Source organism: Rutilus rutilus (genome assembly GCF_951802725.1).
Source record: "Rutilus rutilus genome assembly, chromosome: 24".
In the NCBI taxonomy this organism is placed as follows: Eukaryota; Metazoa; Chordata; class Actinopteri; order Cypriniformes; family Leuciscidae; genus Rutilus; species Rutilus rutilus.
Genome location: NC_140228.1, coordinates 28,028,518 through 28,048,814, shown reverse-complemented (window position 1 = coordinate 28,048,814; position 20,297 = coordinate 28,028,518). Strand labels below are relative to the sequence as shown.

Sequence of the window (20,297 nt, the reverse complement as noted above, 5' to 3'; positions counted from 1 at the left end):
CATAGAAGGTGTACATTAACTGTGTACACCCTTGTAGTGCTGTAGTCTGTAAAAATGTACATAAGAGTCACCTGTGTGTGTTAACATGTGGCGCTGAAGCGAACTGGCCCAAGGGAAAACTCTGGGACAAAAAGGGCAAGTCATCTTTTGCACGGAATTTGAGTATGCATTCTTCTTCCCTTTGGACTGATGGGGTTGAATAGTCTGCCGGGCTGGAAAGCGTTTCTCATCTTTCACCTCTTTCTCGTCACTAGCACCTGGCTGCTGCCTTTCTTTTCTTGCCAACTCAATTGTGTTGGTCTGAAGATAGGCACTGAACTTGTTCGCATCAGTGTTCGCCAACATCCTCTCAACACTTGCAAACTCCCCACTAGACTCCAAATCAATACTCGGGTCTGTGGCATTTATCACAGTTTTCTCTTTCGTTATGCTTCTGGAAGCCCTTTTCCTGGACCTCTTCTTGGAGCACTCTACGGAGAGCTCCTCTATCAAGGTATCTGTTGACTCTTGCTTGCCATGTGTATCAGAATCAGCCTGAAGGCTATTAGTGTTGTCCCGTTTTAGAAGGTCAGGGGCACCAGAAACAGAGGAAATTATCTGAGCAATTGATGCCAGTGGTGGAAGCTCCTTCACAGCAGCAGAGGAAGGTTTAGGAAGCAGAGGCTTTAGACGCAAGGGTCTTCCTGCAGAATTAGTGCTACCAGTAAGGGAGGTCAAGGCTACGGGGACCTGGTAGCATCCAAGCGGTTGGGGCTTCTCATCAATGGACTTATCAGTCTGAAGAGCCTGTGCAAGGATGCTAATGGTTGAATGTTCTTTCTTAATCTCTCTTGGCAATACAGCCTCAATGTCTTGTTTAAGCTTTTTCAGAGGATTCTTAGGAATAGAGAGGTCAATGGGTTCCATGGAAGAGTCATAGGAGACAGGCTCAATTTTGATCCCGGGTGATCCACTCACACTTCCAACACTGCTGCCCCCACGACTTTTGTTAGAGAAGTCCAGAGGCTGATCCATATCCACGCCGTAGAAGTTGAGGTCTTCAATCTTGATAGGCTGCACCACAGTGCTAGGAGAAACCCCATTGTGTGGAGATGGGTTTGGGCTATTTTGGGTTGAGGCAGCTAGAAGAGTGATTATGTGCTCTTCAATATCCTGCTCTTGGACCTCTGGATGTTGTTTGAGAAGGTGATGGATACAGTTACGCTTGGCAAGGAAGGCTGCTCCACAACGCTTGCACTCAAATGGCTTTCGCTGGCAGCCATTATGTGTTCGCAAGTGAATCTGCAGGGCCCGGAAGGTCTTTAGGTCCTCCCCACAGAAGCGGCATGTAGTTTCACTAGTCCCAGCCTGCTCCAGTACATCTGCTGTGGACGTGGACGAGGTAACATACTTGATGTTTTTCTCAATCTCCCTGCGATTGTTTTTCATGTGCTTTTTGCGAAGATGGCGCTCACAGTTAGCCTTGACAGTAAATGGGTAATGACAGAGACGGCAGACATAGGGCCGCTCGCCACTGTGCGTTCTCAAATGACGGATCAATGTAGCCTTGTCTGGAGCAACATAGTCGCAGATATTGCATTGGTGGGGTAGGATGCCCAAATGATATCGCATGTGTGCCTGCAGGACACCAGAGAAAGCAAAGACCTGGTCACAAAATCGGCAGGGGTATGAGCCTTTTTGAGTTCCTCCCTTCTTTACAGTGGTCTCATCTAACTTGCCATTCTCCTGCTTGATATGTCTTTCATCCATTTCCATTGGGGTATGGGCATCTCCCATGCAGTCTGCCTCCATTTGTATCCTCTCTGCAGAAGCCTGGTTGTTGGCAGAAGAGGGAGAGGAAGATGAGGAGAGATCCCTTGCTTTCTTGAGAGGATGGCTGGCAGGGGGTGGGAGGCTAGGGCTGATGCAGCCCAGTGAAGCTTGCTGGGTGTTTAATAGGGGTGGTGGAGTTGAAGCTACCATACTGGTTCTGGGAGCCACCAAGGGCTTTGGCTTGAGAGGAGGCATCTGCTTGTAGCCCGACTGCACAGCACTACAGGGTGCCTTGGATAAGGGTGGGAGCGAGATTTGGTTAGGAACAGCTGAAGCTACTTGGAGTATTTGCTGTATATCAGCGAGTTCCATGCCGGATTCACCACAAACAGGCTTCACCACCATACCACCATCTGGCTGCACCAGAAAACCTGTCTGGAAAGGCTGAAGGGACAGCAGTTTGAGAGCTTCTTGATGGGACAGTCCGTGAAGAGTCGCTGGGTCGACAAGAGACAGGTTAACCCCACCAACAAGGCCAGCCTCTTGAGGTACGGTGGACTGATTCGGATCTACATGGATAACCCGGATGCTATCTAGCTTGGCCTGCTGGATATCCTCTTCTGAGGGGGCAGGCTTGATCTGAGAGATGTGCTGCAAGCCCAGGGAGTCCATGAAGCTACTTTTCTCAGGAGTGGGAGGCTCATCTTTCATAATTAAAGGTGAAGTGGTCTCTTGGGTGCCACTTGAAGTCTCATGTGAAGCTCTGTGCAAGTCCAGAGCTGAGCTAAGAGGGAATGCCTTATCACATGTGTCACATACAAAACGATGGAATTTGCCAGTACATCGGCGGAGGTTTGTTTCACACCAAATCTGTGGGTCAAAATAAAAATGAAACTTAACAAAACTCGCATATTACAGTCGAGACAAAGAACTTTTACAAACTGTGCAGATTAACCACATAAAAGTTGACAATGGCTTTTACCTGGGCAATACGAGGGAACTTCTGGCATGAAAAGTCAATGAAAGCCAGATCATTAAAGCCAAGAGGGATGGATGGGTTATTCTGAATAAAGGGTCGTCCATTGGGGTCTGTGGGTAGCTGCTTATGGGTAGCTGCATTGTGGCGGAGCAAACTTCGGTGTGTCCGGAAAGAAATGCAGCATAAATCACATCTAGGAATAAGAATGTAAGGCGTTGATTTCAAAGATGCACCACACACATTGTTTGTATCTATTTGTAGTTAATCTGCATGTTGTATATGCATAAAATTCATTCTCAATAACACACTGACATTATTACTATTATTATTATTTATCATTGCTCAAATTCTTCAGGAAATAGTGCCCAATCTACAGTGTGATGTGGAAATGCATCCTAGACATCCAAAATATATATAGGATTTCCTAGGTGAATTTGAAAGTCAATAGTAATCACACACCCTAGCCTACAATGGCTCTCGTTCAGCGTTTATTGGGTGCTGCAAAAGACAGCTGGTTAATGTCTGTGCACTGGTCTTGTCACATGTCCTGTCCCTGATCATGATGATGACGTGTCCGTAGGGACTATAAGCAGCTTTTATCTCAGCAGACATACACAATGCAATGCAAGGCAGAGCATAGCAGCGCATCCACCTGAGAAGCATAATGAGCTAAAGTGCTAACAGGTTAAAGATTACTGCTTGTGAATGCTTTAATACATTTGGTCAGAGTTGTATGAGGAAATCATCTAAATCAAAATGGAGAAGCAAAATTTAGCTGTCCTGTTACAAAGAGTTCATGCACTGTTGCATATAATTACACTAAACCATTCCCTGTCCAGGATGCTGTTGTTTCTATTGGCTATTTTGCAATGACTTCAAACGTGGCTCATCCAATCAGATTTCAGAGTTGGCTCTATTCATTTTAGTATAGCATGCATGTATGGGAGTGTCTGCATTACTTGGAAGGGCTGTTTGGGTGAGAGAGATAACATGTCTGTATCTTGAAAAGCATGCTTGTGTCTGTTTGTACGTGTAAGTGTGGTTATTTAGCTGCTTTTAGAACTCTTCAGAGTGGAACCCAATTCACAGCAGTCTAGATCCTCTTAACTAGCACTCTTAGCTCTTGTGATTACACCGGATTAGTGCTAAATTTGCAGCACTTCCATACAACAATAACTCTGCTCTGAAACTCAGACAGGCCCTGCCAACTTCCTTTACCCAGAGCAATCCCATACAGCTATCCATTAACTAGGAGCTAGCCATCGGTTGGGTGATTTTAGAGGGATAGTCTACAGACTGATGTCTCCAAGGATACAGATACCACCTCACACACATGCATGCACACACACACTACTACAGAGATGTCCTGCAGAATGCATCTTGCTGAAGTCTCCTCCTGTGTCTCATTAAATCCCCCCCCCCCAGCCACACAACCTCTGTGGTCCCTCCCCCCTCCATTTTCCCTTCTTTCCTTTACATGCCACTTCCTTGCCTTAAGCCTGGGGGCCACATGCGGGGCGGGGAGGGGTGGTTGGGATGGGAGGGAAGAAACCTCTTAGGCCTCTCACAATTGGGAGGGGGACACGTCGACAGGATTACACTCATGTAGGTATGATCATTCTCAGCCAATTACATTTCAGCATAACATTTCAATAAGCAAAACAAATACAGCTTAAAATCCAAACTCTGACACACTCAGAAGGCCAAACCTGTAAAACAAGATGAAAGATTTCTATCTGAACCAAACCGAAATGTTTTTTTTTTTTTTAACATGTAGCACAATATAAAATGCAAATCCCAATGAAACTAAATCCCTTGCTTATATAGTTAATAAGCAAGAGGAGTTGCCCCCTCTGTATTCGGATGTGTTAAATTATGACTGTACCAGCACAAAGCATGCCACCATATCTCCCAGCAACTGCAGGGATCCAGCCTAAAGCCCCAGCTATTGGCGTCTCCCTGCAATACAACTCTCACCTCAAACAAAAGGGACAACATTCCTGTCTGAGCTTAATGGACAGCTATAATATACTGAACAGAAAACCGAGTGTAGGAAGGGCCAAAACTGTTCCATTGTCAAACTCTAAACATTCCTTTGTTATCAAGCCTGAAATAAATTCATGCCTCTTCACAACAATACATTTCCTATCCTGATGCATGTGTTTGTACCTCAGTGTAGTGTCAGGATGGGTCTCCATGTGGGTGTCAAAGTCATTTCTGCATGTGAGGTTCTTGAAGCAGATAGGACAGGTCAAGACTTCCTCCTGTCCTTTGTTCAAACTCTGCTCATCTGCCCCACTATCCTCCAGGACCTGCAGCACACAGGTCACTGTCAGCTATTTGTAGCTTAACTTGGGAGCACCGTCCTGGGGTGCAGATAGCACTGGGTAAGATGGTGGATCCACACTTACCTTTTTGCTGGATGGCTCCTCTGTCTTCTCTCGGTCTTCATCTGGGTTTAGCTTGCGTTTGGCTGCAGAGGGACGTCGTCGCTTAGGTGGAGAAAGAGTCGGACTGTTGGGGATGGAGCTGGCAGAGTCCTTCTCGTGGATCTTCATGTGTCTGAAAACAGGTAAAAGAGTCCTGTAAAACTGCATGTTGTGTGTTAAACCAGCTGTCACAGATTGTTTAGCGATCATCACAAATTATTCTGATCTCTGAAAAATGCTTGGGCATTTGTGGAACAAATGCTTGGGAAGTAGTTGCATCCTGAGGACATTTCCAGCTGCCTCCCACCAGTTTGATGGATGAGTAATTAATTAATAATATTCTAGAAATTTAGGGTAGAGGAACCCCTGTTCATCCCAATGGGAGCCAACAGAAATGACTGTAATGGGATGATGCTAATGGCCTGGAAACTCCTGCAATTATCTCGCAGACTCTATATGACTGTGCATATGTGGAGTCCAAGATGGCGGGTTGAGATCAGCGGAAGAGAGCGGTAATGTTGCATGGAGAGGGCAGGAGTTGATCCTCTATTTTCCAGAGAGATCCTGAGGAAACCAGTGAGGATACAAAGGAAGTGGAGGCCCTAAGAAATCAGGATGCCTGACTTAAGTAACAGCTTCAAGCCCACTGTTGGCTAAAATATCACATACACTATTCATTTAGTCTTTCATTGAACTCACACAGAGACAAAAATATTTATATTTATAGTACAATCAAAGATTACATGTCAATGACACATGTCTGCTTCATCCAAAGTTTATACATGTGTACCTATAAAAGTTTATCTTATGAAAGTACTTTGGAAGTGTACATGCATGTGCAAGTGTAAAAAAGGTCAGACATCCCATGGTCTTGCAGGTCTCAGTTTTCACTTTGCAGTCAGTGGTTTATTAATAGCAAGCAGCATGTTGGACACTCGTGTGAGGATCTGAAAGGCTGTTATATCTCTCTGCTCTGGACTCTGACCTTGCCTTTGACCAATCACAGAAAACCAACAATGCCAAGTCAGCAAACTGTGATTGGATGGAAATCACCACCACTGTAACCTCATACACAGGATGACAACGTATCCACTGAAAAATACTAATTAGTTCAATATGGCTAGTTTATAATAAGTATATGACTGAATCTGAGTCATGCAGAACAGTTTCAATTAAATTGTAATGAGTAATGTGGAGGTAACTTTTTTTTTCAAATTGCACTAGACTGAAGTTTCCTGGCCTTGAATGAAGGATGTCAATATGGACATTTCATGAGCAAGCTGGCTAATCTGTAAAGGATCATAAAACTTGTTGATGCATAAACAGGTTCATTCCATCCAATCCAAGCATTCCACGGTGTTCCCGCAGAGCACAGACAGAGGGCACTGTGGTGTCAGAAAGTTACCTCTTTTTGTCCAAGCAATGTCAAAGCAAGGGCACCCCTTTAAACCTATGGCTGTTCAGTGGAGTCGCTAAGACTGAAGGAGTTAAAGCAAATAAAAGCAGCCAATCAGAACACACTTTGACTCTCTTCTGTGAAGTTGTGACCTTTCTCCATGGCAACAGTGACTCCCTCCTTCTCCTCCCAGCCCTCCCCCTCCCCAAACCATGTGATGCTTTGGCACAAGATGGCTGATTCCTTGCCAACTACATGGACAACTTCCTCGGTCATACATGAGGCCTCATAACTATCAGTTAACTTATTTCAGCACTGAAAAAAAAAAACACTTTCTCACACTGCTCAAATATTGTTCAGGTGTTCACGAATACAATGATGAGGGAAAAAAAAATGGGGGGAAAACTATGAAAGAAGTGAATGTAGCCAAATATTCTAACATACATTATGTAATTCATAACAAATCACAATTCAACTTTGACATGTACCTTGCCCAGCACTGTTTGTGCTAAAGACGTAAGTGATGGGAAGTTTTGCTTGTAAGATTACAACAATCGGCAAAAAATATATTCCAATTTTTAAGTAACCACCCAGAACACCCTAGCAAACTACACACTTGCAGCATGTGCGCAATTTTTTTTTTTGCATAGGCAAACAGTGTTTACATTTTCTTTATACTCATCAAAATTAAAACAGATTACGAAGAACACAAGACGATGAGAAAGAGGAGGAAATGTTATTAGGACAGTAACAGCTGATGTAGTAAATCCAGATTCCCTTCACATCCGTCACAGCACATTCCATGCATATCAAAGGTGGTGTAGTACACCCAATTCCACCCACCCAATTTCACTTTACTTCTGCTTACTACCAGATAACTGCAATTTACAGAGAGTCTATTCAAGCCATCCTTACCCTGCAGGCCTTTAACAACTTACTAAGAGCTGTCCACACAAATACACACACAGATTCCCCATATGCACTTCACCATCAACCTCCACAACCTTGGGAGGAAGTTCATGTTTACCTCCTCCATCAGCAAGGCCTGCTGGGAGAAGATACCATGACCAAAACTGGGGAGGCGACGGGTGGGGGAGGTGTTTTAAAGTCACCCTTCGCTTCCTGCAACTCTCTCTCTCTCCTTAAACAAGAGCAAGGCTACATAGCTGACAAACCCAGCTAGTAGCACAAGTATATGACCACCAACATACACAAACAAACCAACGCCTTTTCATTTATCTTTGTGGCACACTCATCCTCTGGGCAACTCTTCAACGCGGTGCCAGGCAAAGGCAGGGTGAGGCCTAAAGGATGTAATCAACCAACAAGCTTTCACTTCTCTAAAAAAAACACACACAAAAAAACAGCATATATACTTGAGAAATTCAACTTCTCAAATTATTAGGGCTGTCAAAATAATTTAGGTAATGTCCGTGTTTAATATTTTCTATTTAATGTAATTAACACAGCATGCCTAGCGTTACAGTATACGATCACATTAGAGCTGCACGATTCTATATAAACTGAGAATCAAGATTTTTTTTGGTTTCAAACACATCATGATCCTCCCACGATTCTGAACAGGCAACTTAAAAAAAGTAATTTACTAGAGGTTCTGACAAATGTTAATTGCTGCAAGTCTATTAAAAAATTATCAATCTGAATTACTAATTTACAAAAAAAAAAGGTTAGAAATAGAGCTGCACGATTAAACGAATTAACATGAAATCGCGATTAAACCGATTTGGCTTATTGCGATTATGAAATCGCAAAGGTTGCGATTATTTATTATGCGCAGCTTGATAGTGAAGCACAGCTCTGTAATCAGTAGCAAATGCTGCTCCATCTGAAAGCACTGCGAATTTGAGTCGCTTATAACGTGCAATTGAAAAAGCAACATGCGTCAAATATCTTTCCAAACATGAGAAGCATTTATGAACCTTAGACAACATTTAATAACATGTTTTTACTCCAAACTCACTTCATAACGACAGTTGAGCATCAGTTGGCACGCAACATATTATTTCATAGTATGCTATACAGTGATAAAGGCTATGTCGATTAGCATTGAAGTATAAATATACTTTATAATCATGAAAATACCCAAGTAGGCTTAAAGAACTCAGATAAACCATATATTGCTGTGTGTTTTTATTATTGTTTAATCATTAAAAGCATTTCAAACTTCTGTTTATTCAGCTACAGAGATAGTATGATGCGCAAAGGGATTTCCTGGAATGACGTGCGTTATCGTACTTCTGCAGGGTTTCTGCTCAAGAGCGCCTTCTGGCTTTCAGAAGGAGCCGAATTTACTACTGATCACAGAGCTGTGCTTCACTGACAAGCTGTGCATAAATGTTTTATTTTTTTTAAACGCAGCCTTTGCCAAATCCAGTGCCGTTTCATTTTGATTAATGCAGCCATAGTTTAAATGAATGCTTCAATGACTCGCTCATAAATGCTTCACTTGTTTTATTACTGGATGAATCAGCATTTTTTGACAAATACATTTTGGTGGCGTAACGATGCAATCGATACAATCGTTATTTGAAGCGCTATGCAACTTTCAAAAGGTGATTTACTCCATTTCGATCGCTTCCGTATACATCAGTGTTTATATCCAAACTATAGGCTAAACTTTTATCCAATTTCTTCTGTGACAACATGAATATCTGTAACATGGAAATAATGATACTGTGCGGTTGAAAAGACTGTTTGTGAAGCTGTTTCGTACCGGATCGCCAACACAGATCTGAATGTTCCGGTATGATTCTGTCAAAGGTTTAATTAACACATGCGAATCGTTGTCATTTAAGAGTAAGATCGCGTGGGTGTTTGAATCGAGATCGCGATCTTTTAACGATTAATCGTGCAGCTCTAGATCATGCTATCTGGGTTCCGCTCACCTGGTCTGCATTCAAGCGCAATAAGATGAGAACTTACATCGGCTCTCTGTGCGCACACTCTCAAAACGTGCAAACAGACAGTAGCTTCACAGACAGCATGCCAGAACTGCATTGAGTTCTCTTTGGCATCTTACCATGCTTGAACATACCAAAACACTCTTGCAGATGCATAGCAATGCACTAGCAACCACTTAAAACACTGTAGCAATCCTAGAACACACTAGATCAGTGATCTCAAACTCAATTCCTGGAGGGCCACAGCTCTGCACAGTTTTGCTCCAACCCTAATCAAACACACCTGATCCAGCTAATCAAGGTCTTCAGGATTACTAGAAACTTCCTTGCAGGTGTGAGTTGGAGCTGGTTGGAGCTAAACTGTGCAGAGCTGTGGCCCTCCAGGAATTGAGTTTGAGACCACTGCACTAGATGCTGCATAGCAATACACTAGCAATCACATGGAACACATTAGCAACCCTAGAACAACCTAGCAACACCCTGGTAACCACCCAGAACACCCTATCTCATGGTGCTGTGTTTTGCACAACTCACATTTCTTCATGTAAATATCTAGTTACCACTTGGGTCTCCTTGTTTTAAATTTGGATCAGCATGAAAGCAATTAAGGAATAAAATAACTGCATATGACTTATTTTGCTTGCTCACAAACAAATTACCTCCACTAAGACACAAAGTTAATGCTAAGCTTGGGATTACAGCTCATTGTGGAGTATTTAAGCAGAAGGTATGACGACACATTAGGGCGGATGGCCGTGCTACTCCTGCACATCTCCCTTCTCTTAAATCACACACACATATACAGTGACGCATCTTAACTCATAGCTATCTACAACTGCATTTAAGACACACTGAATTTGAATAATCAACCGTTCACAAAGGTGTGTGACTCTGTATGAAATTACAAACTAAAACCTGTAAAAATAATAAATGGATAATTACACTATCACAGCATGAAATCAAAATTAACTTTAGTTTAGTGTATAAAAAAACACAAAAAAAACAATCAACTCTCAAAATAATTTACTGACATAACCATAAGACGAAGAAAAGAAATTAACCAATAGTATTACAGGCAAAAAATCTTCACACCCTATCGAAATCTAATTACTTCCCAATGTAAAGTCCCAATCCTACGTTATTTCCCACTGAATCTTCAATATTCCTCAGAAATTCATTACATTATGGAGGTTAAATGTGTGCAGTGTCATGTCGTCTTTGAGCAATGCAATCTCCTGTTAAAACAAGATCAATCCTGGCGTGCCATTCAAAATCTTCAACCTTAGGGACACATCTTGGCTCCTGACAGCAGAATGCAAATAATTTAGTTTGTAAACCAAGACTCACCTGTGCATGTTGCCATTGGTAGTGAAAGTCTGATGGCACACACTACATTTGTAGGGTCTCTCTCCACTGTGCACTAGCATGTGACGATCCAGAGAGCTAGCCGAGCTCAGAGACTTCCCGCAGATACTGCAAGAGTGGTCCGCATTCCCACTATCGGTGTTGTGCTGGAAAAAGGAAATTAGGGTCAGCTAACTAACACTATAGGCCAAGTTCTTCAATATATTGTCTTGTCTAACTCTCCCAGGTTGTCTAACGAAGCATATTCTGAAAATACTTGGATAAATGGTACTTGTCTTTATTCCATCTTTGCTGACTTGCATACAGACTTTAAAAGGGATGGTTCGGAGTAAAATCAACCTAGGGTCCTTTGCACCATGACCTCGAGCCAAACACCCCCCCAGAAGCCTTTTTTCCCTTGGTCGAACATTATTAAAGTTAGAGCTTATTTTGAAATATCAGCCGAATGGATCCAAGGCTGTATCCCCACTAATAATGCCCAGAATGGTACCAAACTTCTACAGTAGTACAAATAGGTTCTGTACTCATAAAACAAGGCATTGGAAAGTTAATTGTAAGCACCCAAACCACTGAAGTGATGTCAACGTCCGGGTTAGCGGTAGCATTAGCCATCAGACAAGTGTTATTTAAATAAACTCCTGATGTACTTACAAACTTTCCAATGCCTCGTTTTATGAGTACAGAACTACTGTAGAAGTTTGGTACCATTCTGGGCATTATTAGTGGGGTAATTTACCAGATACAGCCTTGGATCCATTAGCGCCTGCACTAAGCCATCCGGCTGATATCGCTAAATAAGCTCTAACTTTAATAATGTTCGACCAAGGGAAAAAAGGCTTCTGGAGGGGGTGTTTGGCTCGAGGTCATGGTGCAAAGGACCCTAGGTTGATTTTACTCTGAACCATCCCTTTAAGAAATCAACAGGTATGCAACAGTATATTGAACAAATGAATTAGGTGTGCATGTTACCTGGCGGATGTGCATGGTGAGCTGGTGTTGGGTCTGAAAGCCTTTATCACACAGCGGACAGACAAGTAACCCGCTGTCATCTTTGGCTTCCTGAAAGAAATATATACAAGGCAAAATGTCTGAGTTATAGATCTCCATAGTATACATGCAGCATTGTGTTATATTATGTGACAAACGGTGTTTTAAGGCAATTTCACAGCAGAGATTTGGTGCGGACGCAAATCTGATGTCTGGCTGGCACGAAAGCTGTTTTCAGGACTCGGATGCACACCAGAGTCTGTTGACAAATATTTCAAGAGTGTATCTGCTAAAGGTTTGTCAACATTTGCAGTAACACTCAAAAATTTGGGGATAGTACGATTTTTTTTAATGTTTTTAAAATAACTTATGCTCACCAAGGCTGCATTCATTTGATCAAAAACAGTGAAAACTGTAATATTGTGAAACATTACAATTTAAATAATAGCAAATATTTTAAAACTTAATATATTCCCTGTGATGGCAAAGCTGAATTTTCAATTCAATTTGACTCAATTTTCAGCATCATTACTCCAGTCTTCAGTGTCACATGATCCTTCAGAAATCACTCTAATATGATGATTTGATGCTCATATTTTTGTGGAAACCGATATATTTTGCAGTATTCTGTTCAAAAGAACAGTCTTTTTATGCATTTACTGTCCCTTTTGATTACTTTAAAGAGGCTATATGCAGCTTTTGAAATTTAAACTCGCGACTGACACCTGTGGCCAAAAACGGAACTGCTCTTCCTTTATGCTCGCTCTCGCAGCGCGCTCGTACGTGCACACTTCACAAGTCATCCGCTGCAAAGAAGTCAACATTATGTTTACAGAGGTAAGAACAGTCAAATACATATATTGTTTGAGAAACTAAGTTTGTTTGCAATATATATGACACAACATGAACGCGCTTGACGTCACATCCGCAGACAGCGCGCGAAAAATCCGACCCGACAGAAAATAAGAAAAATAGGATACAGGCTTATAGGTGCACCCGCTGTGAGCTGACAAGGTGTCAGTATGCTCATCAGGAGATGTTTGAGTCATAAATGGTCAAATAAAAAGGCTATTGTTACGTTTATTTTGGGGAAAAAGTTGCATATAGCCTCTTTAATGTGGCTTTGCTTATAAAAAAAACTTTTGAACACTCTTAAAAAAACAAACAAAAATAAAAGGTTCCAAAAGGGGTTTTTCGCAGTGATGCCATTAAGAACCATTTTTGGTTCCTCAAAGAACCTTTAAGTGATCAGTTCTAAAAAAGAACCTTTTTTTTTTTTTTTTTTTGTGAGAAGAACATTTTAATTTAAGAACTTTTCTCACCATTTAGAAACTTTTGTGCAATGGAAAGATTACATGGATGCTAAACGTTCTTCACTGAACCATCAATGCCAATAAAAAAATAAAATAAAAACTATATTTTAAGAGTGTAGAGTAGATTAAACTCAAAGTTAAAAGCCACAAAACATATATTAGAAAAATGAACAAATCTTATCCTTCAATGATAAACAATAAAATCCAGTCTTTTTCGCATAAACCCCAAATGCCATCGTTAAAAGAGCGTGGGTAAAAACCCATATGCAGGAGGCAGGGAGTGAGGCCTTGTCTTCTGACCTTGAATGTCTTGTCAGAACATGTTGTATGTGTGAGATACTGAGCTAAATTCACTCTGTTAAATAAACACTTGCTCAGCCCCAGGAGCTACATCAGTCCCTGCAGCACAACCGCCGAGCAGACACTGTACTATTACTAATATACCACCAGAATACGGTTACACCTTTTAAGTGCTCAAGCCTTTTGAACATGGACCACAATCGTGAATCAGAAGATCATCTGTATTTTTGATGTGGGAGTTTGTGCATTTCATGAAAAGCATCTTGAAGGGAGTGAGAACTGCTGCTTCTTTCACCTTCAGTGGAAATCTGTAAACTGACACCACACATGCTCCCTTCCTTCTGCTGTTGTGGACCGTACGACAGATCATTAACTGAAAGGGTTAGTTCACCCAAAAATGAAAATTCTCTCAGTAATTACTCTCCCTCATGTTGTTCCAACCCCGTAAGACGTTCATCTTCAGAACACAAATTAAGATATTTTTGATTAAATCTGAGAGCTTTCTCACTGCTTCATAAGCTTCTAGGGAATCGATATCTGCCATCCCAGAAAAGTTAGTAAAGACATTGTTAAAATAGTCCAAGTGACTACAGTGGCTCAACCTTAAGTTTATCAAGCGACGAGAACACTTTCTGTGCGCAAAAACAAACTAAAACAAGGACTTTATTCAACTCTTCATGTTCTTCTGTGTTTCTCTGAGTGAGTTCCCGTAGTGTAACAGCGCAGCGCTTCTGGGTCGCACGTCAGAACGGAGACTCGCCATTTTTGGGTGAACTAGCCCTTGAACATAACTGCACCGTCCCATTCAGCGAGCCCAGTTCCTGTACTAACAGATCTGATGCCGTCACATGACAGAATGCCCTATACACTTATGATATGATGTCATAAAATAAGTGCGTAGACATCTCATAATATATATATAAAAACAGGGAAGGCGCATGAGTCATCACTAATTCAGCTCTAAATAGACGCCCATGTGATCTACAAACACACAAAGCGGCTCAACTGGACTGGAATCTTCAAAAACATCTCTAGGAAGAAACGAGCACTTCCTTTTCCTCTGATGGCACGTTGGCGTAGAGCTAGTTTTCCTTCTGTGACTCTCTTGGCTTCAGTTCAGGACCAGCGAGAGACGATTGTTAAGTCTGACCCGTGTTTACCATTCAGCATGTTATGAGGGGAAGTGTCATTCACAGACAATGTTTGCTTTTTTTACCTTAATTGGGAGTAATAGTTTCGCCATACAAGGAAGTGTCATTCATTTAATCGCTACAATTCATGCATACTGGTCTGCTTAAAGTTCACAGGTCATAAAATGTGTTATTGCACTATATTTACACTTGATACACTGCCGACAAAAAGTCTGGACTCATTAGGAATTGTCTTTGAAAGGAATGTAAACAATTTCAGCAAGGACACATTAAATTGATCACAAGTGACATACAGTGCTATGCATAAGTTTAGACACCCATGCTAAAGTTGACTAAAAAGAGGAATAAAAAATCATCTTTTGGAAATTGAACTTTCCATGGGGTACTTTCCATAAGATCATCTCTCAATGCAAATCAAACTAGCTATTAGGCTAACTGAAATAAAACCATGCCAATCTCTAGGTATGGTGAAGGCTATGTGATGATGTGGGGCTATTTTAATTCCAAAGGCCAAGGGAACTTTATCAGGATGCATAGTATCTAAAAAAAATAAAAAAAAAAAATAAAAAAAACTTAAAAATAAAAATCTGCCTGCCTCTATGGGAATTTAACATAGGGGTGTCCAAACTTATGCACCCTGTATTTTAAGGAAGAACATTTATTTATTTACGATGCATTATTCATTCACAAAGAAAATTGGTGTCCTTAAAGGTTGGATTTTTCCTAATTTTTTAAATTAAGGCATTAAGTTCAGTTTCCAAAAGATGATTTTTTATTCCTCTTTTTAGTCAACTTTAGTATGGGTGTCTAAACTTATGCATAGCACTGTATAGATTATAAGATTTATATTTCGAATAAATACTGTACTTTTGAACTTTCTATTCATCAAAGAATCCTAAAAAAAAAAACATGGAACATAAAAAAAAAAAAAAACCACTTTCCACAAAAATATGAAGCAGCACAACTGCTTCAACAGTGATAATAATCATGTTTCTTAAACATCAAATCATCATATTAGAATGATTTCTGAAGGATCATGTGACACTGGAGACTGGAGTAATGATGCTGAAAATTCAGCTTTGATCACAGCAATAAATTACACCTTACTATATATTCAACAATATTTCACAATATTACAGTTTTTACTATATTTTGATCAAATAACTGCAGCCTTGGTGAGCAGAGGAGACGGTAGAGTTAAAAAAAAAAATCTTCAAAGCGTAGACTTCCAAAGATGATCACAGTCTGATTCAAAAATGGGATGCAATTCATTTTCCTTGATTACAATTCATAAGGTGCACCTGAGCTAACACCTGTTAGCAACCTTTTTTTTTTACCGGTTTTGTCTGAGCCTGTTTGTGCTGTACTTTGGCGCGTCTCTTTATGCTCAGTTAATCCAGTAAATTACACAACTCACTGTAAGCTTCTTTACTTTTCCTCAAAAGGAGTGAAAGAGGCCTGAGAACTAGGCTACAGCCTCTCCAGGTGAACCGGCTAAAAGATCCCACCCTCAGATTTATATTCTGGTCTCTAGATATGACTAACAGCCTTTATAGCAAGTCTATGAGATTTTATAGCTATTGCCCTCCAGACAAAATTTGCCGAATGCAGACTATGTAAATCTGCCAAAAGAGCAACACTCTGATTGGTGAGTTTTTCAAATGGGGAAGGAGCTCTCTAAAGGGGGGGGAAGGGTGGTTTGGATCCAAAACATCAGAGACTAAACTTCCCCCAGATTTCCTCAGGGGGTGTTAAGGGGTTAAAAGTGACACCTGTTGCCCCACACAGGAGTGTTAAGGGATGGATTGCATGCTGTAATGGGAGCCATGTGATGCAGCCGTGTGGACAAAAGGTGGATTGAGATGCCAGAAGACCATTTGTCACTTCTCATTTAAAAACAGGATGCTGCATCCATAAAGTCCTTCCCACCTGTACCACTTTCTAACCACAAAAACACATGTATATATACAGTCAAACCCAAAAAATATTTAGACACCAGATATCATTTTTGATATATTTTTTTTTACTAGTGTGATCAGGACACTATAGTTAATTTATGTAAGTGAGGATAGCAAAATAAAGTAAACTGTGACATATTATACCCATCAATTCTTCATACAGTGACTACCAGTAAAAAAAATTATTAAAATTGAGACCAAAAATTATTCAGCCACTTTGACCTGACCATGTTTTGCTTGTGTTTTTTTCTTGAACAAACTGACTGAATAAAATTAAGCATTGTTTGGTAATTGATTAAGCTAAACTGGTATTATCTAATTGTGTACTTAAAAGTTAACAGCTGACAGCTATTCAACCTAATTCATTTGTGAGACAGTCTACCAGAAGGATGGACAAAACCAGAGAAATATCAACTGATTTGATAACTCTGAGTTTTTTGTCTTATTTTATTACCATTTTATTGCCAACTATAGCAAATAAACTGTGATAAAGTGAGAAATGTTGAAGGTGTCTGAATAAATCTTGGTTTGACTGTATATGCACCAGCTATTCATTATTTAGTGCTGTATTATTAGGATTAGTGTGTTCCATTATCCATTATAGTATATTAAAAATAGTATGTCAAATGTGCAAGGATGACAGTGGAGTGTTTGAATGTATGATTAACCTAAAATTAACAATGAACTATCAACTTTCTCATCAGCAGCAAAGTACAAAACAAAAAAGTATGCTAATTGGAATGCAGCCAAGGACATTGCCACGGCTCGTCTGATTGGTTCATTTGGGGACTGAGTCAGCATGAGTTTGTTTGTTTTTTTGAGATTATGAATCAGTGTTAGAAATTCAGGGTTGAGTTTGGATCATAAATACATCTTCTGTCTTAGAACCCCAAACAGTTCTTGTTTCCGACATCAACACTGCACATCTGTTGCACAAAATACTGAGAAACATTTATAAAAATATAGAAACGTAATTCATTGCTTTCCTTCTATTTTACCGTTTTATATATATATATAAAAAAATTGGATGTATGCATGTAAATCCACATATACATAACACTTCCTGTTTTCTGATTCTATTTGATTTAGCACATATGTATGAGACCTTCGCCCTTACTCTTCATAACCTCTTACCTGGATCTTTCTTCCACTGCGGTTGGTGCTGGGGCTTTTGACTGGCACCTTATTGGGCGTGGTGTGGGCGGAGTCTACTACGTCGTTAAGTTGAGGTGCTTTCATCACAGTGCTCATCATGGAGTTAATGGGAGACAAGTCCACTCCATCGGCTACATGCATCTCTCCATCTGCTCTATTCTGTCCATTCTCCCATTCATTTCCTTCCTCCTCTACACTGGCAGAACCCTCTGTGGATGTTTTAATTTCTTTGCATTAATGGCAGACAGACAGAAGGATAGAACGATAGATAGCATGATAGACAGGTAGATAGATAGGTAGGTAAATAGACAGAACAATAGATAGGTAGGTAGGTAGGTAGATAGATAGAAAGATAGATACGTAAATAGATTTCTACCTGTGTGTGTTTCTGTGGGGGCGGGGCTCTGGACATCATCGCTTTGCTCCCCCTTTTCTGCAGTTTGGGTGCAAATTGCGGGTTCTGTTCTCGTCTCCTCCTTTGAATTTTCCATAACTATGGAGAAAAAAAAGAAGAAAAAACGGATGCAGATAAGCCAAGGCTGCTCTGAGTGCACTGGAAGTCACGCTTATATTCAAATAGTCTTGCAATAAGTTTCATAAAATCATAAAAATATTCTAACTTTATGAGCAGAAAATAGCTAGTTAGAGATTAGCTTCTTTGTCTAAAGCATTTAAAATCAAGAGAGAAACGGTTTGAGAAAGGAAAACTGTTCAGCTGTACACTACACAGGGCACTTTCCCAGTCAGCAGAACATGATGTGTGTTCTCTAGATGAGGCACAGTACACACATTCTCTTGGTGCTTTATGGCTCCAGCACCTGTCTGAGCGGTAGTGTGTCTGCTCGGCTCATGAGCGCACGAACGCAAGAGCGTCGTCATAAACTGAAGTTTGAAGTTTCATTCTGTATTCTACGTCCACACTTTCACAAAAAAACACGTTTTTGCATTTCACTTTGGTACTTTTTCATTGATTTTCTATGTGAACATGCACTAGTTGAACAACCATTGCTCTTGCATTTCACATCTTTAGCAGAGACTCTCACATGACAGCGTTCTAAAAGCAGGTTACATTTTAACCTAATAGGTTAGGTTAAAATAAGAAATAAGAGATGCTTGGGCATCTCAAGATCTTGCGGTTTTCTATTCCACGGCTCTCGTTTCATGTTTGTTTTTTTGTTTGTTTTTTCTGTGAATGGGCCCTTATTTACACTGAATTTCCCATCCTTGCCAATCTTTTTTTTTTTTATATTGGTTTTTTGTGGTTATTTTTGCCTTTTATTGTGACAGGACAGTAGAGAGTTGACAGGAAGCGAGGTGGGAGAAAGACAGGGGATGGGATCGGGAAAGGTCCACAAGCCAGGACTCGAACTCGGGCCGCCCGAGCGCAACGGCGCCACATGTCGGCGTGCTGACCGCGAGTCCATCGGCGCCGACGACATCCAAAATCTTTGTGAAATATGCACAACTTATTACTTTCCTAGCCAAGTTTAAGAAAAAACTGATCTGATTGGGTTAAGCAACTTGCAACATCATAGGCAAACTGAAAAGGGCGTGGCCTATGAAACTATGACTGGTTTCACCCAATTTTCGGACAACTACAAACGACCACACAGGCATATCTCTGCTTTGGTGGGTGTTGGCCTGGCAGATGGCTGTAGATGCTAATCTGGATGAGCGGGGGGGGGGGGGGGGGGGGGGGGGGGGGTTAAGCAGTACTTCTAAGATGGGGAGGTCATGAGGGGTTCATTCCTGTGGGGATGATGAGAGATGCTAAATGTACTTTGGCCTAAAACATGCTGGTTATGATTCAACAAGTGTGCTAAAATGACTAAAGAGTTTGCTAAAGTGGTAAAACTAAGGAGGGAGAGCTGTGGAAAGAGAAAGAATGGGGAAAACAGAGTTGGGAGGGGAAAAAAGATGGAGAAAGAACAAGCAAGCGAAAGACTCTCTCTTTGCTAATTGCCGTTTCCCCATCCACAACCACACAGGAAGCTCCTCTGCAGTCTGGGCAACTTCCTCTTTTGGAGAGAGGACAAGGGAATGCGAGTGTGTGTGCGTGACGAGGCAGTTGGACAACAGGATCTGCTGTTGGCTGGACCAGAACAGCATGGTAGATATGATCAGGGATGGCCAACTCTGCACCAATAAGTGAAACTTCACATATGCCTTGTAGCCAAATGGAGGTAAACCAAATTCCTCCAAAAACAGCCAGCTAGTCTAGTGCTAAATGCGGATAGAGCTCCTCTTCTGAGTCCTTGCTCCTCAAAATAACCAAAGTGGGGGTTGACAAGTGTGTTCATCAACCAAACATCACTGTAGTGACAACAAATAAAAAACTAAATGGGAAAGTATGACAGAGAGAAGACTCTCATGAATGTCCTTGCAGTGTTTTTTTTTTTTAAGTCATGAAGTTACTCATCCAATGTAGTACCAACCCATTTTTGACGCACCATGTGTTTTAAGTTAGTAAGTCTTAAGATATTGGCTAAGTTGGCCTTTTTTGACAAGGCAAGTTAGTTCAGATTGTAAAATTGCATGTGGCATGACTCCCCAAAGATTTAATGGTAATTATGGATTAAAAATTCATGATA

At 40.9% G+C, this 20,297-nt stretch overlaps 1 protein-coding gene across 4 annotated transcripts in view; it reads right to left on the bottom strand.

The window, feature by feature from the left end:
- rreb1a (ras responsive element binding protein 1a) overlaps positions 1-20,297 on the bottom strand; it is a 56,860-nt gene that overhangs the window by 4,447 nt on the left and 32,116 nt on the right. For all 4 annotated transcript variants that reach the window (XM_084398760.1, XM_084398761.1, XM_084398762.1 and 1 more), the window contains 8 exons: positions 18,083-18,199; positions 17,686-17,915; positions 11,812-11,901; positions 10,825-10,988; positions 5,143-5,293; positions 4,901-5,043; positions 2,735-2,924; positions 72-2,622 (listed from right to left, as the gene is read on the bottom strand). In XM_084398760.1, the coding sequence (XP_084254886.1) occupies positions 72-2,622; positions 2,735-2,924; positions 4,901-5,043; positions 5,143-5,293; positions 10,825-10,988; positions 11,812-11,901; positions 17,686-17,915; positions 18,083-18,199 (3,636 nt within the window). The remainder of the gene's footprint in view (positions 1-71; positions 2,623-2,734; positions 2,925-4,900; positions 5,044-5,142; positions 5,294-10,824; positions 10,989-11,811; positions 11,902-17,685; positions 17,916-18,082; positions 18,200-20,297) is intronic.